At 37.6% G+C, this 24,015-nt stretch overlaps 1 protein-coding gene across 2 annotated transcripts in view; it reads right to left on the bottom strand.

Moving 5' to 3' along the window:
* LOC149072885 (uncharacterized) overlaps window positions 1-15,564 on the bottom strand; it is a 114,106-nt gene extending 98,542 nt beyond the window's left edge. The window contains exons 1-2 of one of the 2 annotated variants that reach the window (XM_089246842.1): window positions 15,166-15,564; window positions 14,201-14,879 (exon numbers count right to left, since the gene is read on the bottom strand). In XM_089246842.1, the coding sequence (XP_089102968.1) occupies window positions 14,201-14,729 (529 nt within the window). In that variant the 5' untranslated portion in view covers window positions 14,730-14,879; window positions 15,166-15,564. Of the gene's footprint in view, window positions 1-14,200 lie in introns of both variants that reach the window. The other variant, XM_089246843.1, reaches the window with a different exon arrangement.
* Window positions 15,565-24,015: the final 8,451 nt, after the last annotated feature.

Genomic DNA, 24,015 nt, shown 5'->3' with positions numbered 1-24,015 from the left:
CTTTCGTACTTCGTATGAACAGCGGAGAGTGACATCGTTTCTCTCTAAATAACTCCATGAGTTTCCTAGAATGTTAACGCTACTTCTGGGGTTCCCTAAAAACCTTTATATCGATAAAAGATTGATATTGTGTCAAGCGTTCATTAGAACCGTTTTTTTAAACCATTGGTCCGTGGGGATTTTCAAAGAAATTTCAAAGATTTCACCCAATTTATGTAGCCGCTACAAAACTAGCTTTAATAAATAAAAATACTGTTTCTATGTTGGTTCTAATTACGTCTTAACCATTAGAAGTTCTGCATTCATTTATGCCGGTTCACAAATTATTTTTGCAGGATCCGCAAAAGTTGTTTAACTATTTTTACCGGTCCGCAGGTGTAAAAGGTTGAAGAACACTGCCGTAGGACATGCAATTATTTCAAAGATTCGGTGAATGCAAAAATTGGAATACCGCGTCTAGATCTTGAAGTATTTTAGAGTTTTTCCGATATCCGTGCATTTATTGGTAAATTAGTGACGTGCCAAAATAAGAATATAACAGGCAAAAATTTTTGGTCTTTAAAATTTACGCCTGTATGCACAAAAATGTAGTCAAATAGCCTAATTTATTGACTTTTGAATTGCCGTGTGGATGTAAAAAGATCTTGACTTCTTCATTAAAAATTTCCAACATTTCTCTCAATGCAAAAAATTCTTACCCCGATTGTTATTTTTGAATCTTTGTATGTAATAAATTTGTATATAAAAAATTTTAGACCATTGTGAGAAGTCAATGATCTAGTCAATCACTGGAGTAATCGGTTTGAGGCGGATCTAGTCATTTAACAGATTCATGGTTTCTTTAGCTTTATCGCGGTTGTTAGCTGTAAATGAAATGGTGACTCCTATCGTATCGACCGGACTTTTATATTTTTTGCAGGATAAGCACAGGGAGATTCTCCCACCAACTCACACTAAACTACCCATCTCAACAAACGACTTACCAGGATTGGCAATTGGTAGTGTAGTATGTACCTACAGTAGTAGGGTTTTGTGTGCAAAATAACGCGCCGGAGAGAGAAGAAAAGAACATCAGACAGAGAGAGCTCAGGGAATGCGAAGGGGCAATTACCTCCGCAAACTTAATTCCCCGACAGATTTTCGCTCCTAAATGATATTGTACGAAGCCCACAATGGGAGAATGGAATCATTTCCCAACCCCACCTCCGCCGCCAATTGAAGATTAACTGTCCATGATGACACAACTCAATTCTCAATCCAAAGAAACCTCATTTGGTTCATTGGACTGTGAGAGAGACTGAACAACAAACAAAAAAAGGCAATAGAATAGTTGTTTTTTCCCAATAGAGGTAAGTATCCACCTCCATCGAAGCATCCCACTTGTCTTCGTGCCCTCTTGACAGCTAATGCCTCGGCAACTACCGGTGAAGATTTTAGTACTGGAAGGAATTTTTTCATTCAAAATGAGGAAATCACACGTCTTGATCACATCACTGAATCACATCTTGATTGCGTCATTTAATCACATCTTGATTGCGTCATTTAATCACGTCCTGATTACTTAATTTGATCGTCTTGATTGTGCCATTTGATCACGTTCTGATTACGTTATTTGATCACGTATTTTTTACGTCATTTGATCATATATTTTTTACGTTATTTGATCACATCTTGATTACGTCACTTGATAGCGTCTTGATTACGTTATTTGATCACGTCTTGATTATGTCATTTGATCACGTCTTCTTTTACGTCATTTGATCACGTCTTGATTATGTCATTTGATCACGTCTTCTTTTACGTCATTTGATCACGTCTTCTTTTACGTCATTTGATCACGTCTTCTTTTACGTCATTTGACCGTGTATTGATTACGTCATTTTACCACGTCTTGATTAAAATTAATAAATAGGTCCGAATGAAGAGATATAATGAACGCATATTGTGTTACGTTTCTTTTAATAAATTAAGTCTCACATCAAATCTTTATCAATAATGTTTACCTTTACCGTGTGGTCGTGCAAAAAGCATAAAATGGCCATGGTGTCCAAAATGGACCTCATGAATTCTCAACCTGATAAAACGTACTGATATTGTTTAAATATGGTGATTGTCACTGCTGAACCTAAAAATACTTTCCATTAAAAGTTTTAACCATTGTTTTCAAGTGAATGTATAAATTGTTCGTAAGTCACACCACGGTCCATGGCGAGCAAAATTTGTGGTTTATCTCTTAAAAATGATTGCTGATGGATATATACGGGCATGTCTTTGTCAAAACTGGGTTTCGATAACTTAACCTTATACAGGGTGATAGAAAAGTCACGCGCGGCCCGTTACAAAATAATTAATTTCTCAAATTCTACTGATATAGTAAATGTAAAGTTTTTTCCATAGAAATGCAGCAAGATGTGAAAAGCTATTTTTTTTAACTTTCCTTGAGCTTTGATACCCTCAGTGTCTCTTTGTTTGTTGTATGATCGAGATAGTTTTTTTTTTTGCCAGAAGCAAAGAATTTTCACGACTGAACAATATTTTTCAACCCATTCGTTTGAAGCCGTTATTGATACGTTCAAAAATGAATTCCCAAATGTTTCTGTGCCCAATAAGACAACAATCTTCCGATTAGTGTCCCATTTTCGAGAAACTAGAAATGTTGAAGATCGCAGGCGAAGTGGGCCTCCGTCTCTACTGAGCCAGCATGGAATGCGTGAACTAAAGGGGACTAAATGTTGAACAAAACCCGAGAGAGAAAAATGTTGAAATGTTGGACTGCTAACAGAGAGTTCAACGCCCATCGTGTTCTCGTTGTTCCGGAGTTGAAAGCTCTAGATCAGATCACACGTCAGAATTTGGTGCACCGAAAATCCGCACGTCTATCATGAAAACCCTCTGTACTCGATCAAAATCGGTGTGTGGTGCGAAAATGAATGTTTTTGCTTTTTGCAACAGAATGGAGCAACCTGCCATACGTCTAATGAAACTATGGATTTCTCCACGCATTTTTTGATGACCGAATTATTTCAAAAGGATTGTGGCCAAGACCACCAGACCTGTCACCCCCCTGATTTTTTTCCTGTGGGGACACCTGAAGGGAAATTCACAAGAATAATCCCCTCGATGAACTAGAAAAAAGCATTCAAAGGAGATTGAAAAGGTGAGTGCGCTCTTACCCTGAGCAAAGTGGACAGGGGACTCTTGCATTCAAGCAAAAAGGTGTCATTTTGAATACATGTTGTAACATTTTGAAACAAACTTTGTTTTTGTATCCAGAAACGTTGTTTCATTAGAACTAATATAGTTTTTTGATTTATTTATTCATAGCATGTTAAAAACCAAATTATTTAAAACGGGTTGCGTGAACTTTCGGATCACCCTGTAGTATGGAATTAGAGGTTCAATTTTTCTGATTGTTTACACTCGAGATCTTCAACCAGGGTCGTCTTAAGAGCATCATTGGTCTCCGGGCCAAGTGATTTTACTGAGGCAAATTTACATGCTAACTCTCAAAAATATCAACCCCATCTAATTTTTGTGAGGCCCCCCCCCCTCTTTCTCTCTAGAGGCCCAGGAAATACCCAGTCGTGCCCCATGCGTGAAGATAGCACTGTCTTCAACCAAACCGTGAGCACCGTCTATGCTCATAATTAGAAGAGCACCGTAAGAGAGCTCGGATATATATACTCGTCCTCAAATCATCCTAATGCTAATCTTTGAATGCAACTTTAAGGGATTTTCTCATTTGTTTGATTAGGGTGTAGAGACCGAGAGCACTGTATTAAATTTCAACACATGCCTTGAGCACCGTTAGGTGCTTAAGTGACAAAGATGACTTGTCCCCACACACCAGTGTTTCACAAACTTTTTTCCTGCCGGTTTCTTTGATATACTGTCTATATTTTAACTCTCGAAGAAATATCAATGTTCTAAGGAATTCTCAAAATATGATATAGATGCTTAACGGAGCCCTTAAAATAATTATTTGCATTCTAAAGAACCCTTGAAACAATCTCCATGTGTTAAGGAATGCCTAAAAGTATAATTGTGTTCTAAGCTCTTGAAACTATCAATATTCTACGGAACCTTTGAGGATACCACGTACAGAAAATGATTTAGGAATCACCCGGACGATATCTCAATTACAGCAGTGACTCTACACGTGGGACAATATGGGCATTTGTGGTCCTGGGATATTCTGAAGGACCCCACGGGTGGAAATAAAGTGGAAGGGGAGCTATGACAGGTTGAGAGGGTCACAGATAGTTGTGAAAAAAAATTCGGCTGTGAAGAAATAAAGCTTTTTAAGTGGAATATGGAGGAGAAAAAAATGAGTAATTTCAGAATCCAGCAAAACTGTTCATAGAGCTAGGGCCATCTAATCCATGGGCCCATTCGGGAATGACCCGGGACTCTCATAGGTGACCTGACACGATGAGATTTGGTAATATTATTTTTATGATTAAGTAAAAAAATACGTAAACTGTTACTTCCAGCTGAGTTTGCGGTCCCAGAACATCAGTTTACCCGAGGGTCCATGGTGCGTAGACGGCATGGAGTATCCAACCCAGGATGTCTAGAGACATTATTTATGAAATTTTTCTTTACTAAAAAAATCAATTCTTACTCTTGATAAAAGTGGAGGCCACAGAGTAAAATGGGAGGGAGGGGGGCGGCATGGCCATTAACGTCCGTTTTCAACAATGAAATAATCCCAACAATTACCAAAAAACATCGGATGATTACCCCCCTAGTAGTACTGTTCGGATTTTATTGCAGGTAACAAAGCTATTCTGTGTAGATAATTGAAAGATCATTTCTGTAGTGATATCCGATTGTTGTATTTCATCCCGTAATTTCTGTCCGTGTCCACATAACAAGAAAATAACAGAAAAAGCTAGTATTAATAATTATAACGATAATGATAACAATATATAAAAAAAAAAGGCATTCGTCGTCGTCCGTCGAAGAGCAGCAAAATTGGCTAGCGGTGGCCATTTAGGGTAATTGCAGGGCTAACGAAAAAGGTGTGTCCCACCCTCGTGCGTCGGCAAACACAAAAGCGTGTGTGTATATATCTATATATATATGTGGGAAAAGAGGAAAGGGACCACGGGCTCGAATCCCCGTGTGGATACAAGAGCACACACACACACAAAAGGCAATGTGGAGGGGAGGGAAGAGGGGGGCCCCAGAAAACTATCATCTGCCTTTCTCTCCGAGTGCGATTACCCGCGGGGAATCGCGCGGCTCGTCGTCGTTGGACTCATCAGCCTAATCGTCTATTACTATGTGGCCGTGGATGGGAAAATGGTGGGCAAAATGGGAAGAGAGTGTGAGAGCCGGAGAGCGGGCCAGAGAGCGACAGAGAGAGAGCCAGATCGAAACACGGCCTTCATTCAATTAAATGTTCGGGCTTGAAGGAAAAAGCTTTCGCCATCGAGAGCGTTTGGTACGTACCCCCGTGTTGTGTAGCGAGACTAGATGCTCGCGTAGGAAAATATAAACCCTCGGGGCGCCTTTATATAAATATATATATATATCTACACACGCGTATATATACGCCAAGTGTGTAGATGCAACCAAAAAAGAGCGTTTATTAATTGCTTATTTAGAGCGCATAGTCGATTTACCAAATTGCTGTTCCCAACCCCCAGCGATATTTTTAGGATGACCTAACTGTGACTAGCTGGAGTTTTTGGCGTCTGGAAATTGGCGTAGTTACGCTTGTTGCTTAAATGACCAAAGCGAATAAAAATACCAGAAAGAGTGGTTCTTTTTTTATCTCCCAATTATACTATGTAAGGACTCTGACAGGATCGACAATGGTCACTGATCAGATTAGCTCGAGGGCTTTGTTGAAATACCATACGTAGACATCAATCATCAACTATGTTTTTTCAGTAAAATCTGTTTGTGGTTTGACTTTTAGAAAATTTATACGGTAGAGAACGGGGTTTTCCAACGTAAAATTTCTTGTGGAACCCTTAATGGTATAGTGAGGCTGTTCCACGGAACTCAAACATATTTTTGAATATTTATCCAAGAAAAGGTGTGTCCCTACTGCCGTCTAAACAACGTCATAACCCCAGGGCAAAATGAAAGAAGACTTAACCCTTAATATACACAGTCAATCCCGCGCTTATAACGTTTTTCAAAAAACCCTCATGGAAAAACTCTGTTAGCGGAAAAACGCTGTAAACGGGAAATCACAATGAGTATTAGTAACATTTGGGACCGCGAAAATCGGTCGTTCAAAGCGGGAGAACGTTATAAGTGAGATGCACTGTACGTATTAACTGTCATAAAATCATTATGCCGGATCTTATCGTGGAATCCCCTATGCAAACGAGGTCCCCGTGCAGTGCTCGTGTGAGACTCATGTGCTAAGATGTTCCCTGGGTGCCCCATAAAGTACATGCAATTTCTGCATGTTTTAGTGAATAAAAAAAAAAAGAGTAGGGCTGACACAGGGTTCCAGCTTTGGAGCCCGGGACGATTCTCATAATTTCTTGTTTTTTCACGCTATAAATTCATCTTAAGGGGGCCCGTGAAAGTCTGGCCTGGGTTCCAGCAGAAGATCCGAGCCTAGGGGCCCTGCTCCAGGATGTGTGGGCCATGCATCCAAGTGATCTGATTTTTTTAAACGACACACACTATCTCGTTAAAATTCAAAACAAATAACAGCTTTGCGAGTATCAGTAACAAGAAAGCTTTCATCTTTGAAAGTTCTCCGAGTTTCAGGATTTTTAAGGGTTCCGTGGCGTTTGATCGTGTGGAACCAAAAAAAAAAAAAGCTACCACCGAACCCCAGGGTTCTGCGGAACACCAGTTGGAAACCCATGCAGTAGAGTATCGAAAATCTGAGGTGAACGAGACTGAGACTACTTCGGATTAATGAAAAAACAACTTTCAGTTGGGAAGAGAAACCTCCGTATACAGTAAAACTTCTCGATAACGGACACCCGTGGGACCACCAAAACTTTTGACCACTAACGGGGAGTGTCCGCTATTGGGGAGGTACGTTATACAGTAGAACCTCGTTTATACGACTTTCACATTTATGCAACATCTGGTCTCAGTTGCAATTGGTTACTATGTGTAAAAGTGAAACACCGGTGGTTATGCATAATCATCAATCGTCTCGATAAAGAAAGTTTGATTAAATTTCTCTACATTCATCACTTTTACTGGCGATTATGCATAATTCCCAAATAAAGGTACATCAAAGTCTTATTCTACGGGACCGGAAATAAAAGAAAAGCGTCCGCTAACGGGATGTGTCCGTTAAGGGAGGTTCCCACTGTATTTATTTTATGGTTTGATAATTTGATCATTTTCATCGCACCACGGTCATTGAGTCTGCACACGAGGTCTAATTAGACCGGGACCTACAACTCATTGCCGCTTCCAAACGGCAGCCTTTTATTTTTTTATACTCATCGAGAGGTTGGGTGCGCTAACCCCTCGATGTGCAACTCTCTGCGGTAGCAATTAATTTTTTTCTGTAGTCATGTCGCCGTTTTCTGTTGTACCCAAGGCCGTAGCGGGGTAGGACTTGGAGGTCTGCTCCCCCACCCCCCGAAATGTGAGAAAATAACCTAAAAAAGGGGAAAAAAGATGGCAAATCTATTTTTCTACCACTTTGGTCTTCCCCCCGAAATAAAAGTGGTCTTCCCCCGAACGAAATTTCTGGTTACGGGCCTGGTTGTACCCCTGTGTCAGGAAATTTTCTGACAAGAACAACTGACCGGGGGTATCGAACTCGTGACACCTCTAAACATCCTTTGGTACTTACTTTAGGCGAGTGTATTACCGACCTGGGCTACTTCGCTCATCCATCCTTGGGCCACCGGGCTGGATGGAACTTATCCTGATGAAAATGTTCTTTTTTTTTTCTTTGGACCTACGTATCCCATAGGCGGAGATAAACATGAAAGGCTGGAGGGAGGGGCATGACAATAAAAGCTGGGACATGATGATGATGCTGCCAATTCATATACATGCAAATACATTAGATCAGTTGGCTCCATCATTGACGCTGGGGGGGGGGCATTTCCCCCCACGGCCCCCCCCCCGTATCCCCGCCCATGGCGTACCCTTACATATTCTCACCCTTTTAATTCTTGATTCACCGGCTTAATTCATTAGATTTAGGGTTGCCAAGATCTATATCCTCCTTTTAACAGGAGCTTCCACCCTGGGTACATGCACGACATGAAAATATTATTTTTTTTGTTGCACTATAAATTTAATACAGGGGAATCGTGAAAAATTCTGGCATGAAGTCCCACCGAAGATCCCGGTAGAGAGAGATCAAGCCCCTCCTTTACCAATAGAAGGTGAAACGGGGAAGAGTCAACATCATCTATAGCAGAAGGCGTCCGCGCGAAGCCCTGACGTCCCTGAAGAAGTCGCCTGTAGCCATTGGATATATAGCAGGCCGACGCATGCGATATCTTTACCCTTTTTTTTTTTGCAGTAGGTTTATATCCAATGTCTATAGGTGAAATGGACTTCTTCAGTGACGTCACGAGCTTCACGTGGAGGCTTTCTGCTATAGATGGTGTGTTGGAAAAGTCCTCTTCAACATAAAACTGGCAGGAGAAATGAAACCAGGAGCGTTTTTGGCAAAAAAACTGAAAAAGTGAGGGTTTTTTTAAGAAGGAATTTCGAAAAATTCCGGCGGATCAGGGCCGTAACTATGATTTTTGCCGCCCGGGACAATCATTATTTGGTCGTCCCCATACCTTTAAAATTATATAATTTTGTAACGGTGTTCATTACTCCCACCTAAAAATGCTGCCCCCCCCCTAAATTTTTCCGCCCGGGGGCAGTTCCCCCTCCCTCCTGCTCCCCTCTAGTTACGCGGCCCTGCCTCGGATTATACTTACGGGGCTAGCGTAATCAAGACTCTACTGTATCGAGGAATTTTTTAGGTCTACTTCTGGAAGTTGAGAGTGACACTGAATTTGTTTATTTTTCAACGATTTAACGCAGGGGTGCTCAACCTTTAGGAGAGTGTGGGCCACTTCATTAGTTTGAAAGCGTGTCGCGGCCACTTGAGTGATCTGTAAATGTGCCGCAGGCCGCTTGAACGATGCGGAATTGTGCCGTGGGTAACTTTAGTAGGGGTGGACCGCTGAATGCTCTAAAACTGTGCCGCAGGCTACTGTAGTGATCTGTAAAAATGCCGCAAGTCACTCGAATGATCTGCATATATGCTTGCGGATCACTTAAAAGGTCTGTGAATGTGCCGCGGGACGCTTTAGGGATCCGTGAATGTGCCTCGGGGCACTTGAATCTGGAACTGTGCCGCAGGTCACGTAACTGATCTGTGAATACACCACGGGTCACTCAAGTGATCTGGAAATTTGTTGCCGGCAACTCAAGAGATATGAAACTGAACCGGGGTTCACTCAAGTGATTTGTAAAGGTGCTGTGCGGGTCCCTGAAGTGATCTAGAAAAAAAAAGATGGTGCTTAGTTCATTTTTCATCAATAGGTTTGAGATCACGGGCCACATTAGATGACTCCGAGGGCCACATTTGGTCCGCGGGCCTGGAGTTGAGCATGTATGATTTAATGTCCATAATAGTTTGGTTGATTATAAATTACATTGACTTGGATTACGTGCTGTACGTAAGGGTCGAAAACTCGAAAGCGCGTGCGGAAAATCGACTAGATGTATATCAGGAACGGGCTGTTCACACACACACACACACACACACACACACACACAGATTCCCTTTTAGATGTTTACAATTTTAATTTCTTATCGTTATTTTATTTAAAACTCAAAAATATGTATCACTTTTAGAAATTATTAGTTCAGTTATAATATACGGGCTGTGGGCCAGACACAAAGATTACAACAGGGTAGTTTGTGAGCACAACTGTCTCGACGCATGAGCCAACCCGGGTACGGCCCGGAAGCCTCGAGTCCTTAGACGAATCCATGATATTCACGATACGGTTTAACCTCCCATAACGGACACGACCCGTCAGCGGACACCTCCCGTTACTTTTTTTGCATTATTTCGACGGTCCTCAAAATGTATTTTACTGTCCTTTAACGGATACTCTTCACCAGCGAACAAAATTTTTTGGTTCCACGGGGGTCCGTTATCGAGAGGTTCTGCTGTAAAGAGATCTGGTATATTTTCGGGAGAAAGTATGTAAATTTTTCGGCAAATAAACTACTTTCAGCCAGATGGGGGTTACATAATATCCCTTTCCCCGAGGTCTCTAATGCTATTAATACGGCCCTGTTTGTGAACCCTGAGCTATAATGCAATATGTAGTAGGTCTATACCGTAGTTTTGTATGCACTGATATAAATAATACGTTTTTTGCTGCGATGATCAAAGTTTTAAAGGCAACAGATATTTTTCAGAATTTTTATAGGCATTCTGGGATTCCTCCGCAACTTAAATAGACTTTTCAATTAAGACTTCATTGTCCAGAAATCCAGAGAACCGCCGTGTTCCCTAGGTACGTAAGTCATACGTACGTAACGTAAGTCTTTGTTTAGAAACACATCCCGAGCACCTTTTAGTTACCCCACACGGTCCCACAAAGACCACGGAACATTTTTTTTTTTAAATGCTCATTTACAGAAGGAAACGATGTGACTCTCGCTTTACATACAGAGTAGCCTACTGAAGACGATACCAAGTGGAGATGAAGATGAATTTTTGAAAGAAAATTCACGTGACTCTCTACGGGGAATCAAACTTCCGTCCCCTCGCAGTCCGGGCGAGTTCTCTACCGTGAAGTTACAGAGAACTGGCGTTTTCTTCCCTGAGAGCATATATGTAGGCCTACCCTGTAGCTTAATGGTAGAGCACTCGCTCGTACTGCGAGGGGAGGTGGTTGGATTCCCTGCAGAGGCATGTGAATTTTCTTCCCGAAATCCATTTTTATCTCCGCTTCAGGGCCGGACCTAGGCAAGTGAGAAGGGTGAGGCCGAAAGGGGTCGCTAAATTTTAGGGGCCGCAAAACGGTATAAAAATACTTTGATTACATTTTGACTTGAACGTTTTTAACAAAGCAAATAGCTAAAAATTCTGTCCGAGACCTCTAAAAAATTCAGACATCGAATCCCTCCCTCCAAAGCCAAGAGAAGGATGCGGATGGATCTAGTGCCCCCGGACGCTGGACCGGAGGCGCGCTAAATTCTTTTAAAATTAATCAAAATTACACGAGGTAGCCATTACACGATGTTTGCGCGGCTGAAAGAGTAGGCCTATCTAGTTGCGGCCCTAGGTAGACAATCGGTTCTCTAGCCCTCGCTGGGCAGCGGGCATTATCAAAGCTTCCTAGGAGAGGATTTGGCGCTATCGTCCACATTTATTGTCCAATGTTTTTATTTTTTATAAGCATAAAATAATAGTTTGATGTTCATTCTTGGATGCCCATGTAAACCTGACATGCACTAAGTTGTTGAGGGTTACTGGAAGATTGGGAAACTCACAATAATTAAGACCGTCCCTGCTCTACTTGGTATCCAGTCTTTCGTACTTTGTGCCAATCGTTTAATCTCGTAGCAGAATCCACCACTTCTGAACTAGTAGGCTACTTTACCAGCAGGTTATCTACAATACTTTCTCTGTCTTATATATATAACAAAGTTTTTCCATGTATCCTAACATAACTGCCAAGCTCTTCACTTAACAGCGTTCTCTTCAAGAAAGTTATCCGGCTCCCAGGACCAGGATTTGAAATTTTTCTTCCCGGCGGGGAAGAACAATTTGGCGGCCTTAAGATGTGCATGGTCCTACAAGTGAGATAATTTCAGGTCTCTAGTCTAAAAAAGCCCGGAGATCATCCTTATTATTATTTAATTTTTTACTTCATACATTTACTAGAAAATGAATGCATGCGGGACCCGATAGAAAACTTTGAAACACCTTTGACTTGGGGGTCCGTCAGAAACCTTAAAGGAGTGGGGCTCTTGTCTGTATGTGTTTTGAAGCATAACGCATATCATGAAGCGCAACACATGTATTTTTTATATGACATATCTATAAATTTAGAATTATAAATTTAAATAATTCTATTTAATATTCTATAATAAATTCTATTTCCTGGCTACTCTGCGGGACAAGAAAAAATATCGTTTTAGAGTGATTATCGTTATATCGAGAGTAAGTAGATTGCAACTACAGCATAGGCAATTCCAAACAAGTTTTTAAAAAACATCGTAGTAGAGGGATTCATCGTTATATCCAGTATCGTGGTAGCGAGGTATTGCTTTGCTATAAATGCAATTCGTAATCAACGCATTTTGATCTCGCTTTACGACCCCTAATATTTTGCAGCCAGGAGCTCCCGCCAAGTCTGACGCTGCCTATGAAATACCCTGAATGATTAACAACAGGAATAAAAAAGCTTCATGACAGTTAAACACGTTATCTGAGCGGCCATTTTTTGGGGTTATTTAATGATGGATTATATCAAGATTCATACAAAATATAGTAAAAAATTAAATAGATAAAAACGAATTAACCATTATTAATTAAAGGCCGGATTAGTCATTCGGCTATTGGGCAGTCTACTTCATTTAATATAGCTTCCTATTAAAAATAATCTATAGGCCTATTTGACTGAAAGAACCCGTACAGACATCATTTTCATCGACTATATTGGAGCCGGCATTTTATTGCAGAACATAATTGATCAAAAAGAAAAAGCTAAGAGATGCTCAAAATTGCTATAAATGGTCTAATGAAGAAGATTGCCATTTCGAGATACGTTCGTGGGCTAAGATCCCCTAAACCAGCGGTTCTCAACCTTTTTTGACTCGCCTTTTAAGTAAAAAGATTCTATGGCTGAGCCCCGTAGGCCAATTTTTTAATCATTCAAAGTTAGATTTATTTCTACTATTTGAAAATGTTTATAATTATTATTTTTTTAATTTTACTGTTTTTATTTTCCTCGAGCGGCCGCAGAGCCTCTGGAGAGTGCACAAGGAGCCTCAAGGGCTCCGCGGAGCACCGGTTGAGAACCGCTGCCCTAAACCCTTTATTAAGATTAGAATTTTAAATAGCTCATCCATTGACACAAATTGCCATAACACAGAGTTCGGAAATCACAGTCTTATAACGACTGATTAAATTAACCAATTCACGGCACACAGTTTGGGAAACCCCGGATTAACCTCTCTCTTCATCCAAAGACAGGTTTTTCTCTATTAGTGATAATATATTCACCATTTTCTTAGAATTCGTTTATTACTTATAATCCGCTCCAGTTAATGCATTTAGTATAATTACCATCACTAACCTAATTTTTGCTTAAACAGACTGACCTTTCAACAATTATCTTATTTTGACCAGTGGTTTTAGGACAAGAAATTGAGGTTGAGTGTTTTTTTTAAACACATCAAATACTAAATCCTCAATTAATTATAGTTTGGACACGAACATTGGAGGTAATAGTTTTTTACGTATTAGTGGTCATTTGGGATTAGTTTTTTACGGGCAATAGCCAAAAATACGGGTTGGAATCATGCGATAATGAACTGTATTCATGGGAGTATGATTTTCATACCGGTCAATAAACTCGATTCGGCCATTTCAGAGTTAAATATTCTGATAATGATGAACAGCTGAAATTATTTTTTAAATAATTATCAAAATGGAATATGTGTTTTGACCACGAAATATTTAGGGAATGTAGTGGCTAGAGTGTGGACTTGATCAAATGCAATTATAACCATGTGATGAATAATGAATCATTAATGTGTGGTATTTTGATAAGTAGTGAGTGACCCGAGTGGACCCCCTTGTTCTATCACACGGCACCAAGGACCCCAATAAATGATGCAAGGCCCCCACATTTTGGATCCAGGCCGCTAGGCTGAAATATTTGAAGGGGGGGGGGGGGCTTTTATAGTGAATTTATAGTTTAAAGAAACAGAAATAATAATATCTGCCCCGGGCCCTAAGGCTGGAGTCCTGTCAGCCCTACCCTTGTGGAGGCAATGGAGTGATGTCATAGGCATTCCAAAAGGATTTCAATTTCTGATTTGTTCTGAAAAATATTTCGGGGACCCCCGAGGGTCCATGAACTTCCATTCGAAAATTATTGATATAGAAAAATGAACTTAGTTCCTTGAAATTGATAGGTTTTCTGAAATTGATTCATGTTTGAGGTTGAAAATGATCAAATACGTATCAGTATAAGAATTCTACACTTACCGGCAGCAGTAGGATCAGGTCTGTGATGTCCAGGTGGTGTCTGGTCAAAGCCCAGCATAGCGGCCGCAGCAGCTGGCATGGATGTGGCTGGATTCATAGCACTCATGCCCATGCTCATGTTAGGCATGAAAGCTGTTCCAAAGTACATTCGGCTTGGATCAGGAAAACACTGAGCAGTCGGTTGGTGATGATGGTGAGACGTCAAGGGCCGCGGCTGGTAAGGTGCCCCGCAGTGGGTACCGGCGGACGTGACGACGGACAGATGGGATGGTTGCGGATTCGGTCTCTGACCCGGTGAAGTTGCTGGCGAACTGTTATTGCTGCCCGTGTTGTTATTGTCCGTGCTATTTCCCAATCCGAGCAGTTCTTGGATGGCAAACGGTGAACGCTGGTGAGTCGGGGCCGGATTTTGATGGGACCCGATACCCGGACTCGGACCCGGGTTCGATAAGACGGACAGGTGAGGCGCATGATGACTACCCGGCTGCCGATGATGCGAGTCGTGAAGCAAGTTCATGACGGACACCATGGCTCGGCTGAGATAGATATTATTCGCCGGCGACAGGCCAACTGCGGCTCCGCGATCCAGGACGGGCCGCAACTCTTACAACGCGAGCACCGGGGAGACTTCACCTCGTGCCAAGGAAAAAGTAAAACCAAAGCGTGTTCTAAGAGAGCACTAAAACAACAAAAAACAAACAAAAAAAACGGCTATTCAAGCGCCGATCGTGGCAAAATCGTGAACTCTGGATATATTTTTTGCTAAAAATTTTAGCACATCATAAATTGAATATCCATTATACTAATAATGATGAATTATATTGTGTGATATGTCCTAATATAATCACCTTCCCGATAAAATATTTTCGATTTCAAATATGGTCAGTTACTTAGTTCATGTCGCTTTCCTTGACCATTGCTTGACCATTCATGTCTTCTCAATAGAAAAAAATGTAATTTCCTACCTTATCGATAGTCTTCTCAGGAGCACTTGATGGTCAATAATGATGACTTGCCACAGAATGGACGAGACTTGCACACGGTCTCTTTTTTTTTCGAATTTTTATCCAGTTTCAAGATTTTTCATTTCTTTCTACGGCTGAATCTTAGATAAGAATACAAAATAACAAAATACTTTCGTCACGTCAAACTACTAAACGCAAACTACTTTCGACGAGGTTGACGTTGTTTTTGGGGGGCCCCCAACGGGACCGGGGGGGAGCGGGTGGGAAGAGAAAAAAGGGGGAAAAGAGAGCTAGAGAGAAGACTATTTTTCAAATGAAGGCTGCAGATGTCGGCTAATAAATGCGGAGCAATGTTAGGATAAAACGGTACTTGGCCCATTTGAGTCTGGGCGGCCACTGTTCCAGCACCACCAGCAAGCATCCATGTGGCGGAGAAACAACAAAAAAGAGCTCGCTGAATGAGTGGGCGTCACCCGAAATTCGAAGAACCCCGCCCCCCTGTCCGGGGACGCCATCAACAGTTCAATCGACCAATCCCCACTATTGAGATGCTTGACAAGGTGGGCGGGGCTTAGAAGTTGCTATTTTTCGAAGTTACGGTTCGCTTTTGGCTTTTTATCGCGTATATCTCAATAACATTCGTATTTTTTGTAAAAATTTAAATTTTGGCGCTTTTTGCAATATTTCTTATAGAAGGCATCTGAAGAATGTCATTTAACAAAAGGGAAATGATTTATGAATTAAATTTAGGAAAACTATGTAAATAAATTAAATCTAAAAAAATTAAATCTAAAAAAGTAAAAAAAAAAATTAAATCCAAAAAATTTTTTTGTAAAATGTCATTTAACAAAAAAATTTGATTAATTAATTTAAATAATTAATTAAATTTATTAAACTCATGTAAATAAATTAAAAACTATAATTTCTCCTCGTTAGTGTTGGAAAAAGTTATAATTCAATTATTTCTCGATAATATTAATTAATTTTTTTAGAATTTTTTTTTTTACGTTTTTTCTTTGATTAGCCTATATCAGTTTCGAGTGACAATTATTTTTATTAATGAATACGACACTACTTTTATTAATGAATACGACACTACTTTTATTAATGAATACGACACTACTTTTATTAATGAATACGACACTACTTTGCATCAAAATCTATTTAATTTGAATGAAATTTTATTTCTTTACATTAAAATTTTTATTAGCGATGATATTACTGTAATTAGCGTGATATGGCAGAAATTCGGAAAAGTGGCTTTCTTACTTTATGTGGTTTTTCCAGGAGAAGCCGACTTATAGGTAATAATCTAATTAATCTGTAATAAAACTGACCAGTGTTTCCAAATTGTAGAAATATCGCCTCGGATGACGATGGTCAATACAGCTATGGGGTCGGAGCCCATGGGCTGGCTTCAAGTGTGGGATGATGAGAAAAAAAAATTGGAGAAGGGGAGATGAACAGAAACGTTTGTGAAACTATTCTAGGCTAGTGTTTCCCGAAGTGGGTAATATCGTACCCTAGGGACGATAGGCTGGTCCTATATATATAATATAGCCATGGCTCCCCATATCCTTTAGCGGGGCCCCTAGGATGGGATCTTTTGCGGGCCCCTCGGTCAGACTTTTAACTTGCCCCTTCTGTAGTTAATTTATAGCGTGAAAAAGCAAAAAATGATGAGAACCGTCCCGGGCCTCAGGGCTAGAGCCCTGTCAGCCCCTATGTGGGGGACCATGAATATAGCATCGTTTCTCAACCTTTGAGCCTAAGGATCATGGCCCTAACATCCTGCAGCAGGATCTCTAGGTAAGATCTTTGATGGGCACCCAGGCCAGACTTTCCCCGCCCCCCTACCATAGTAAACTTATAGCTTGAAACAACAAAAAGTGATAGTAATCGTCCCGAGTCTCTGACCACACTTGTAGGGGCCATGCCATGCTAAGGGCTACTAAAATATCTAAAACGGTTCAACGAACCAATTATTTACAGTTATGTGGACCTAAGTTTTTATTTGAATCTTTGTGAAAATGCCATTCGTACTAGTTACATAGAGAAGTTAGGCGATTTTCATTGACATTGAATTATATTTTCTAGTCTGCTTGCGGACCACCTTCGGTCCGCGGACTATAGGTTGAGAAACACTGTAATATATGATTTCTATGAGTTGGGGGACGAGGAGAAAAAAGTCTTAGTACAAGGAACCTATAAAAAGTTTTTTGGGAAATCTGATCTAGACGGAACTGAATACGAAACAAAAATTTGTGGAATTTTTTTTCCACCACAAAAATTTTGACACAATTTGTTTTACAAAGAATTTATAAATAGTTCTAATTCCAAACTGAAATTATTGTGTGGTTACAAATATTCCTGGAATTTTCATCATTTTGTGAATGATGAATCAAATGTGACTGAAATGACATTTTCAACATAATCAATTTTTTAGCTTGCAAATACCTTTTATATATATATATATATACATATATATACAGGATAGTGTCATTATATTAAGGGGTTATAGTAACCATACACGTGCCTTTCCTATCATTTCTGTATCCTTCAATACATATAATGAGTCACCAGAGGCAGCATCGATCCGATAGCGGGTGTTGAGCGACTAATGAGTAGCCCGGAGGTGAGAGCCACGTGTGCTGAAACTTATCCATGAAATCTTGCTTTCGGAATGTTTTATCTCAATAGTGCTTTTAGAAATATAGGCTATATATATATACATATATATACACACACACACACATATATATATATATGTTGTTGTTTTTTTAAGAATAACTGCTTTTTTTGCTACTGTAAGTGGAGGAATTTTATAAAAAAAAAGTTTTGAGTTTGACATAAAATTACAAATTTCAATATGAGAAATTGACAGAATTTGAAATTTGTAAGTTATGCATTTGAAGTTTTAGCGCTCTATGTGGTTCAGTGTATATTTGAATATACATGGATGTACATGGTCAAAAAAAACCATTATTCCAATTTCTGTTCTCAATTTTTTTAGTATTTTAGAAAATACATCTTTTAGTACCATTTCAATACAAAATACAGCTATAAAAGTACAAAAGTAGAGAAAGTTGATTCCTTGATGGTGTCATTTTTTGAGAGCTGCTAAAATTTTACGTGTTCAGGGATTCATAAAATCTCACCAAATTAAGGAATTATTGGAAATAAAACTCAAAGCAAAACTAATCAATTTTGCAAAGTAAAATTTTATCGGTTTATAACATAAAAATAGAAACAAACTACATATATTTTACCCTTAATTAACTATTTTACCAAATTAAAAAATCCACTCTGGGTAATTTAATTGCTGTGTTGTATTGTTTCAATTAAAAATATACTAACAGCACCAATTTACATCCAGAGGGGTGTGCGATAGGTGCGGTCACACCGGGCGCCATAAAACGTGAGGCCCCACACTCACGGTAAGTTATTGTTGGCTTTCTTGAATTCTGAAACTATTTCTTGCATCAATTCTGGAATTTTTCACTACCGTTAATTTTGAATTTTCCTATATTCTAGAATTATATATATATATCACTTCCATTAATTCGGAATTTTCATTCATTTTCGCAATTATTTCTTTCACCAATTCCCGAATTATTTCTTTCACTAATTCCGAATTTTCATTCGTGCTGGAATTATTTCTTTCAATTATTTTTAATTTATCGTGTCGAAATCTTTATTAGTTTTGAGAATTTTTCTCTCATTAGATTGAAATCACCTTCAGTGCTGAATTTTCATCAATTTTTGTGTTAATTTACGTTTAGTCATGTGTTTAAATTTTTTTTGTAGATATTTTTCATTATTCCTATATATTCTGAAATAATACATCCGATTTGGTTCTCACAAAATATATAGAAACAACAACCGAAATTGTTGAGGCGCACGTGGCCCCCACTATTATTTTCGCACCGGACCCCACGTCTGGTAAGTGCTGAACTGTTTACATCCATTTTTGCAAAAAAAGAAAATAATAATAATTCCGTTTTTATGGCGTTAAATGAAAAATATTTCGTGATTCCTTTATTTATTTCATCGCCAAATTCGCAGCCAAACTTTAATGTTTGACACCACTCCTACAGAGAAGTTTGTACTTAAAGTTGGGGGTTAAAAAAAATGCATGTATGCGTCAGAAGTATTTGAGAGCATAGAATATGAGTGAAAAGAACCACGTTTGTTGGTTATTTGAACCATGTTCCACTCGTACCACTGGCGACAGAAGCGGCAACATGAGAGAAATTGATGACGTGGCAACAGCAATCACTGTATTTTTTCACCCCCCCCTTGTACCTCTCACAACTACTAAAGGTAGAATGAGAGAGAGAGAGAGAGAAAGAACCTGCGGGACCAGGGGGACTTTTCGCGAGAAAGGTGAGTGATTGGCCAACTGAGTAGCCTCGTTATCCAATCACGCGGCCGGAGGTGCGGCCCAAGTGATTGTAATATTATTATGACAGCTAGGTGTGCTCATTAGCGTTCTTGTGATGGCAGGCGGGAAATTAGTTATCAGTTAGCAGCATTCCGTCAACTGCCGCCACCCCCCTCCTCCCTCCGCCCCTCTTTCATTAGCAAACTTCATTACGAGATATGAAGTAATAATAATTAATAAGCGCAATTTTTGTTTTTTAATTTGCACTACTTTGAAAGAGGGGGGGGGGGGGGAAACAAGTTTATTCTCCGTATATTTTGCTTTTTTGTGTTTTTTGCAGTCAGTTTTAATTTTTTTTTAATTACGACGTGGAAAATGCTAATTGAATGCCATTAATTTGGGATTTAAAAATATTAATATTTGTGTATTTGATAATGATATTTGATTAATTACTCCAATTTAAATCGTTTTTCTTAGATAATTTTTATGGATTTGAAAATAAACTGATTATCGATCTGCCTCATTAACATCTTAATGACACAAAATAGTATGTTTAAAATTGAACTTACATGTTGTGTTTTATTTAAATGACAAAAAAATATATTCATATTAAATTTACGTATTTTGTTTCTTTTTATTCAAAAGGCTCACCAAGTGGATGAAAAAATCTGAATTAGAATACTGAATAATATTTTAAAATAATTTTAGAGCGAGAAATTTCCCTCATATATTATTTAAATAATTAATTTTTACAATAGGCCTACTGTATTTTTATTGATATTTAACCGAAACTAGGCCTATATCAAGGTGTGTGAATATTAATTAGACGATAAAAGAAGTGAGCAAAAATTTATAAAAACAATTAAATGCTAATATTAAAAAATGGTATTAAATTTAGAAATGGTGCTAAACATTATTCACGATGAGAAGAGTGTGAAACGTGCATTCTCCGAAAAATTGATGAATTATTTTCTGAAAATTTCAGAATTTGTAAATGCAAATTTTTGTGTGTAATAACGCTGATCTGTGAATAGGAAAACTCCTAATTAATAAGCGCAATTTTTGTGTTTTAATTTTATGCCACTTTGAAAGAGAGGGAAAAACCAGTTAATTCTCCGTAAACTTTAGTTTTTTTTGTGTTTTTTCTACATATTTTTAATTCTTTTTCAATTACGACATGAAAAATGCTAATTGAATGTCATTAATTTGAGATTAAAAAATAATATTTGCGTATTTGATAATGATATTTGATTAATCACTGTAATTTAAATCGTATTATGGATTTGAAAATGAATTCATTATCTATCTGCCTCATTAACACGTAATGACAAAATAATATACATTCATATTAAATTTACATGTTTAGTTTCTTTCTTTCAATACTTAGTGGAAAAATCTGAATTAGAGAATTAGCTTACTTAAAATATATTTCTAAAATAATTTTAATTTTAAAGTGAAATTCCACTGACATTTTATTTAAATAACTTTTTTAAATATAGGCCAATTTATTTATGTTTAACCGAAAAGCACATGAAGAGTGAGAATATTAATTGGACATTTAGAAGCGCACATAAATTTATCAAAACAATTGGATGCCAATATTAAAAAATTGGTATAGCATTTATATAGAAACGGTACTAAAAATTATTCCCGATGAAAAAAAAAAAGAGTGTGGAGAAATGCATTCCAAAAAATTGATAAATTATTTTCTGAAAGTTTCATAACATTTGTAAATGCAAACTTGTGTTATATGTTACACAAGAACGCTATAATCTGTGTGGGAAAACTCTTCCTTTTCCTCCAAATTAGCGGTCTTGTGATGGCAGGCGGGAAATTGGTTATCTATTAACAACATTCCAACTGCCAGCACCTTCCTACCTACGCCACTCCTTTTTTCATTAGCAAACTTCAATACGAGATATGAAGTAATAATATGTAATTAATAAGCCCAAATTTTGTGTTTCAATTTGCACTATTTGGAAAGAGGAGAAAAACAAGTTTGTTCTCCGTATAATTTAGATTTTTTTTTGCATTTTAAATTCATTTTTAATTACGACGCGAAAAATGCAGATAGAAAGGCCACAACAGACAAAATGCCCAACGAGGTGGCTGAAAAAAAAGATTCCCATAAAAAATATGGATGTCGAATACATATATCTAAACTATATCAAAAATACAGCAACCCAATAAAAGCAATAAAAACCAATAATTATGATGAAATATAAATATACTGCCCATAAAAAATTATGGTTGTCTCACCTAAGTATGGATAGCTTCTCGATTTATCCCAATATGTTTATCGTATTTCTTTTTAAACGTGTCAATCGTGTTAGAATTTACGACCCCAGGAGGTAAGCTATTCCATTTATTGACAACCCTATTAGAGAAAAACTACCTGCGACATCACAACCTAGAATTATCCCTTACTAATCGATACTGGTGTCCCCTTGTCGACGCAGTTGATTGACGACGTAATAAACCTTCTACCAGCCGAATTAAGATACGAATTGATTTTCTCATTTCCTGTCCTGATCCTTTAGATAGAGATATCGACCATGAAATTCATGAAAAAAAAAAAAAAATTCTCGTATGTTTTCTGGACTTGCCCACGTCCTTAGAAACAACATTCAAATCAAAACCAAAAATATATATATATATTTTATTCTACCTTAAAAATAGGTGATTTAAATTAAATTTATGGCGTAATGCTGAAAGGAATGAAATTTTTGTTTTGTAAATTAAGTTTGGAATCCGATGCATTCAGGAAAAAATAATTAAGTGCTTTCACATGAACAAAAAATATTTTCTTCTGATTAAGAAAACCGATGTTTCCAATTGGGAGCATTGGCCATTAAAAGGTTCTCATGCTCCATTTTATCCATCCCATTGAAAATTTTAAGGACTTCAATCATATCCCCCCGACATCTGAACTCTTCCAATATGTAAACATTTTCAAAAAATCAAGTCTCTCTTCATAGCTTAACACCCGTGCCATCATGAGCACGCATGGTTCTTCTCTGCAACCCCTCGACCAAGCCAATGTCTCTCTATAAGCACGTTCTCCAAAACCTGACGGTGTACTCAATAAATGCTAATTAATGAAATTAATTTTTTTAATGAGATAAAAAAAATTAGTAGCCTATTTGTGTATTTGATAATGATATTCGATTAATTACTTTAATTAAAATCGTATTCCTTTGATCATTTCTATGGATTTGATAATAAACTCATTATCGATTTGCCTCATTAACACCTAATGACAAAATAATACATTTTTTAAATCAAATTTATACATGTTTTGTCTTTTTTAATGACAAGAAAATGTATTCAAATTAAATTAAATGTCTTAGATTATATGGGCATTGTATAATATTTTGTCATGTGTATATATTTGTTTATAATTTTTATTAATTGCATTTTTAATTGGGTTGCTGTATTTTTGAAATATATGACATCCATATTTGTTATGGGCATCTTTTTCTCAGCCACCTCGTTGGGCATTTTGCCTGTTGTGGCGTTGTATTTGTATTTGTATAAATTTACATATTTTGATTTTTGTTCGATAGCCTACAAAATATCTTCGAATTTTAAAATATACTTTCAAAATAATTTTAAAGTGAAATATTTGATAATGTTATTTAATTAATTACTCTAATTTAAATCGTATTACCGATTTGAGATTAATCTCTTTATTGATCTGCCTCATTAACACCTAATGATAAAATAATATATAGGCCCTATTCTTATTAAATTTACATGAATTTTGTTTCCTTTCTTTAATACTAAATGGGGGGGGGGAAATCTGAATTAGATTACTAAAAATAAATTTTTTAAATAATTTTTAAAGCGAAATTCCACTCATATTTCATTAAAATAATTTCTTACAATGTATTGATGTTTATCTGAAAAGCACATACAAAGGTTAATTAGATATTATAACAAAAAAAAAACAATATTAATTACACATAAATGTGCACAAAATGCATAAAAATAATTAAATGCCAGTATTAAAAAAAATGTTTCGTATTTAAATTCAAAACGATACTCAACATTCCTCAAAAGGAATGTGGAACGTGCATTCGAAAAAAAAAAAACGATAAATTATTTTCTGAAAATTTCAGAATTTGTAGATACAAATTTTTTGTTTAAATATCTGTGGAATAGTTAAAAAAATAGCGGGAAAAAAACTTAAAACTGCCTTAATTGGTATTCAAATTTATAAAAACGATACTGGAAGTTATTCACGAGAAGAAAAAAATGTGTGCATTGCGAAAAATTTATAAATTATTTTATGAAAATTTCAGAATTCGTAAATGCAAATTCAAGTTATATGTGTGGAGTTGTTGAAAAATGGTGGAGAAAGATCTTAAAATTGAAGAGAACTAAATTTGAAATGAATGTAGTTTTTTTTGTGTGTGTGTGTGTGTGTGTGAAAAAAACGCATTGTGTGAGCATTTTTTGTGTGT

Source organism: Pholcus phalangioides, unplaced genomic scaffold (genome assembly GCF_987345545.1).
Source record: "Pholcus phalangioides strain wild (caught in Gottingen) unplaced genomic scaffold, Ppha-v1.0 ptg000017l_1, whole genome shotgun sequence".
In the NCBI taxonomy this organism is placed as follows: Eukaryota; Metazoa; Arthropoda; class Arachnida; order Araneae; family Pholcidae; genus Pholcus; species Pholcus phalangioides.
The sequence above is the reverse complement of the archived record's forward strand: the minus strand, read 5'-3'. Positions and strand labels throughout refer to the sequence as shown.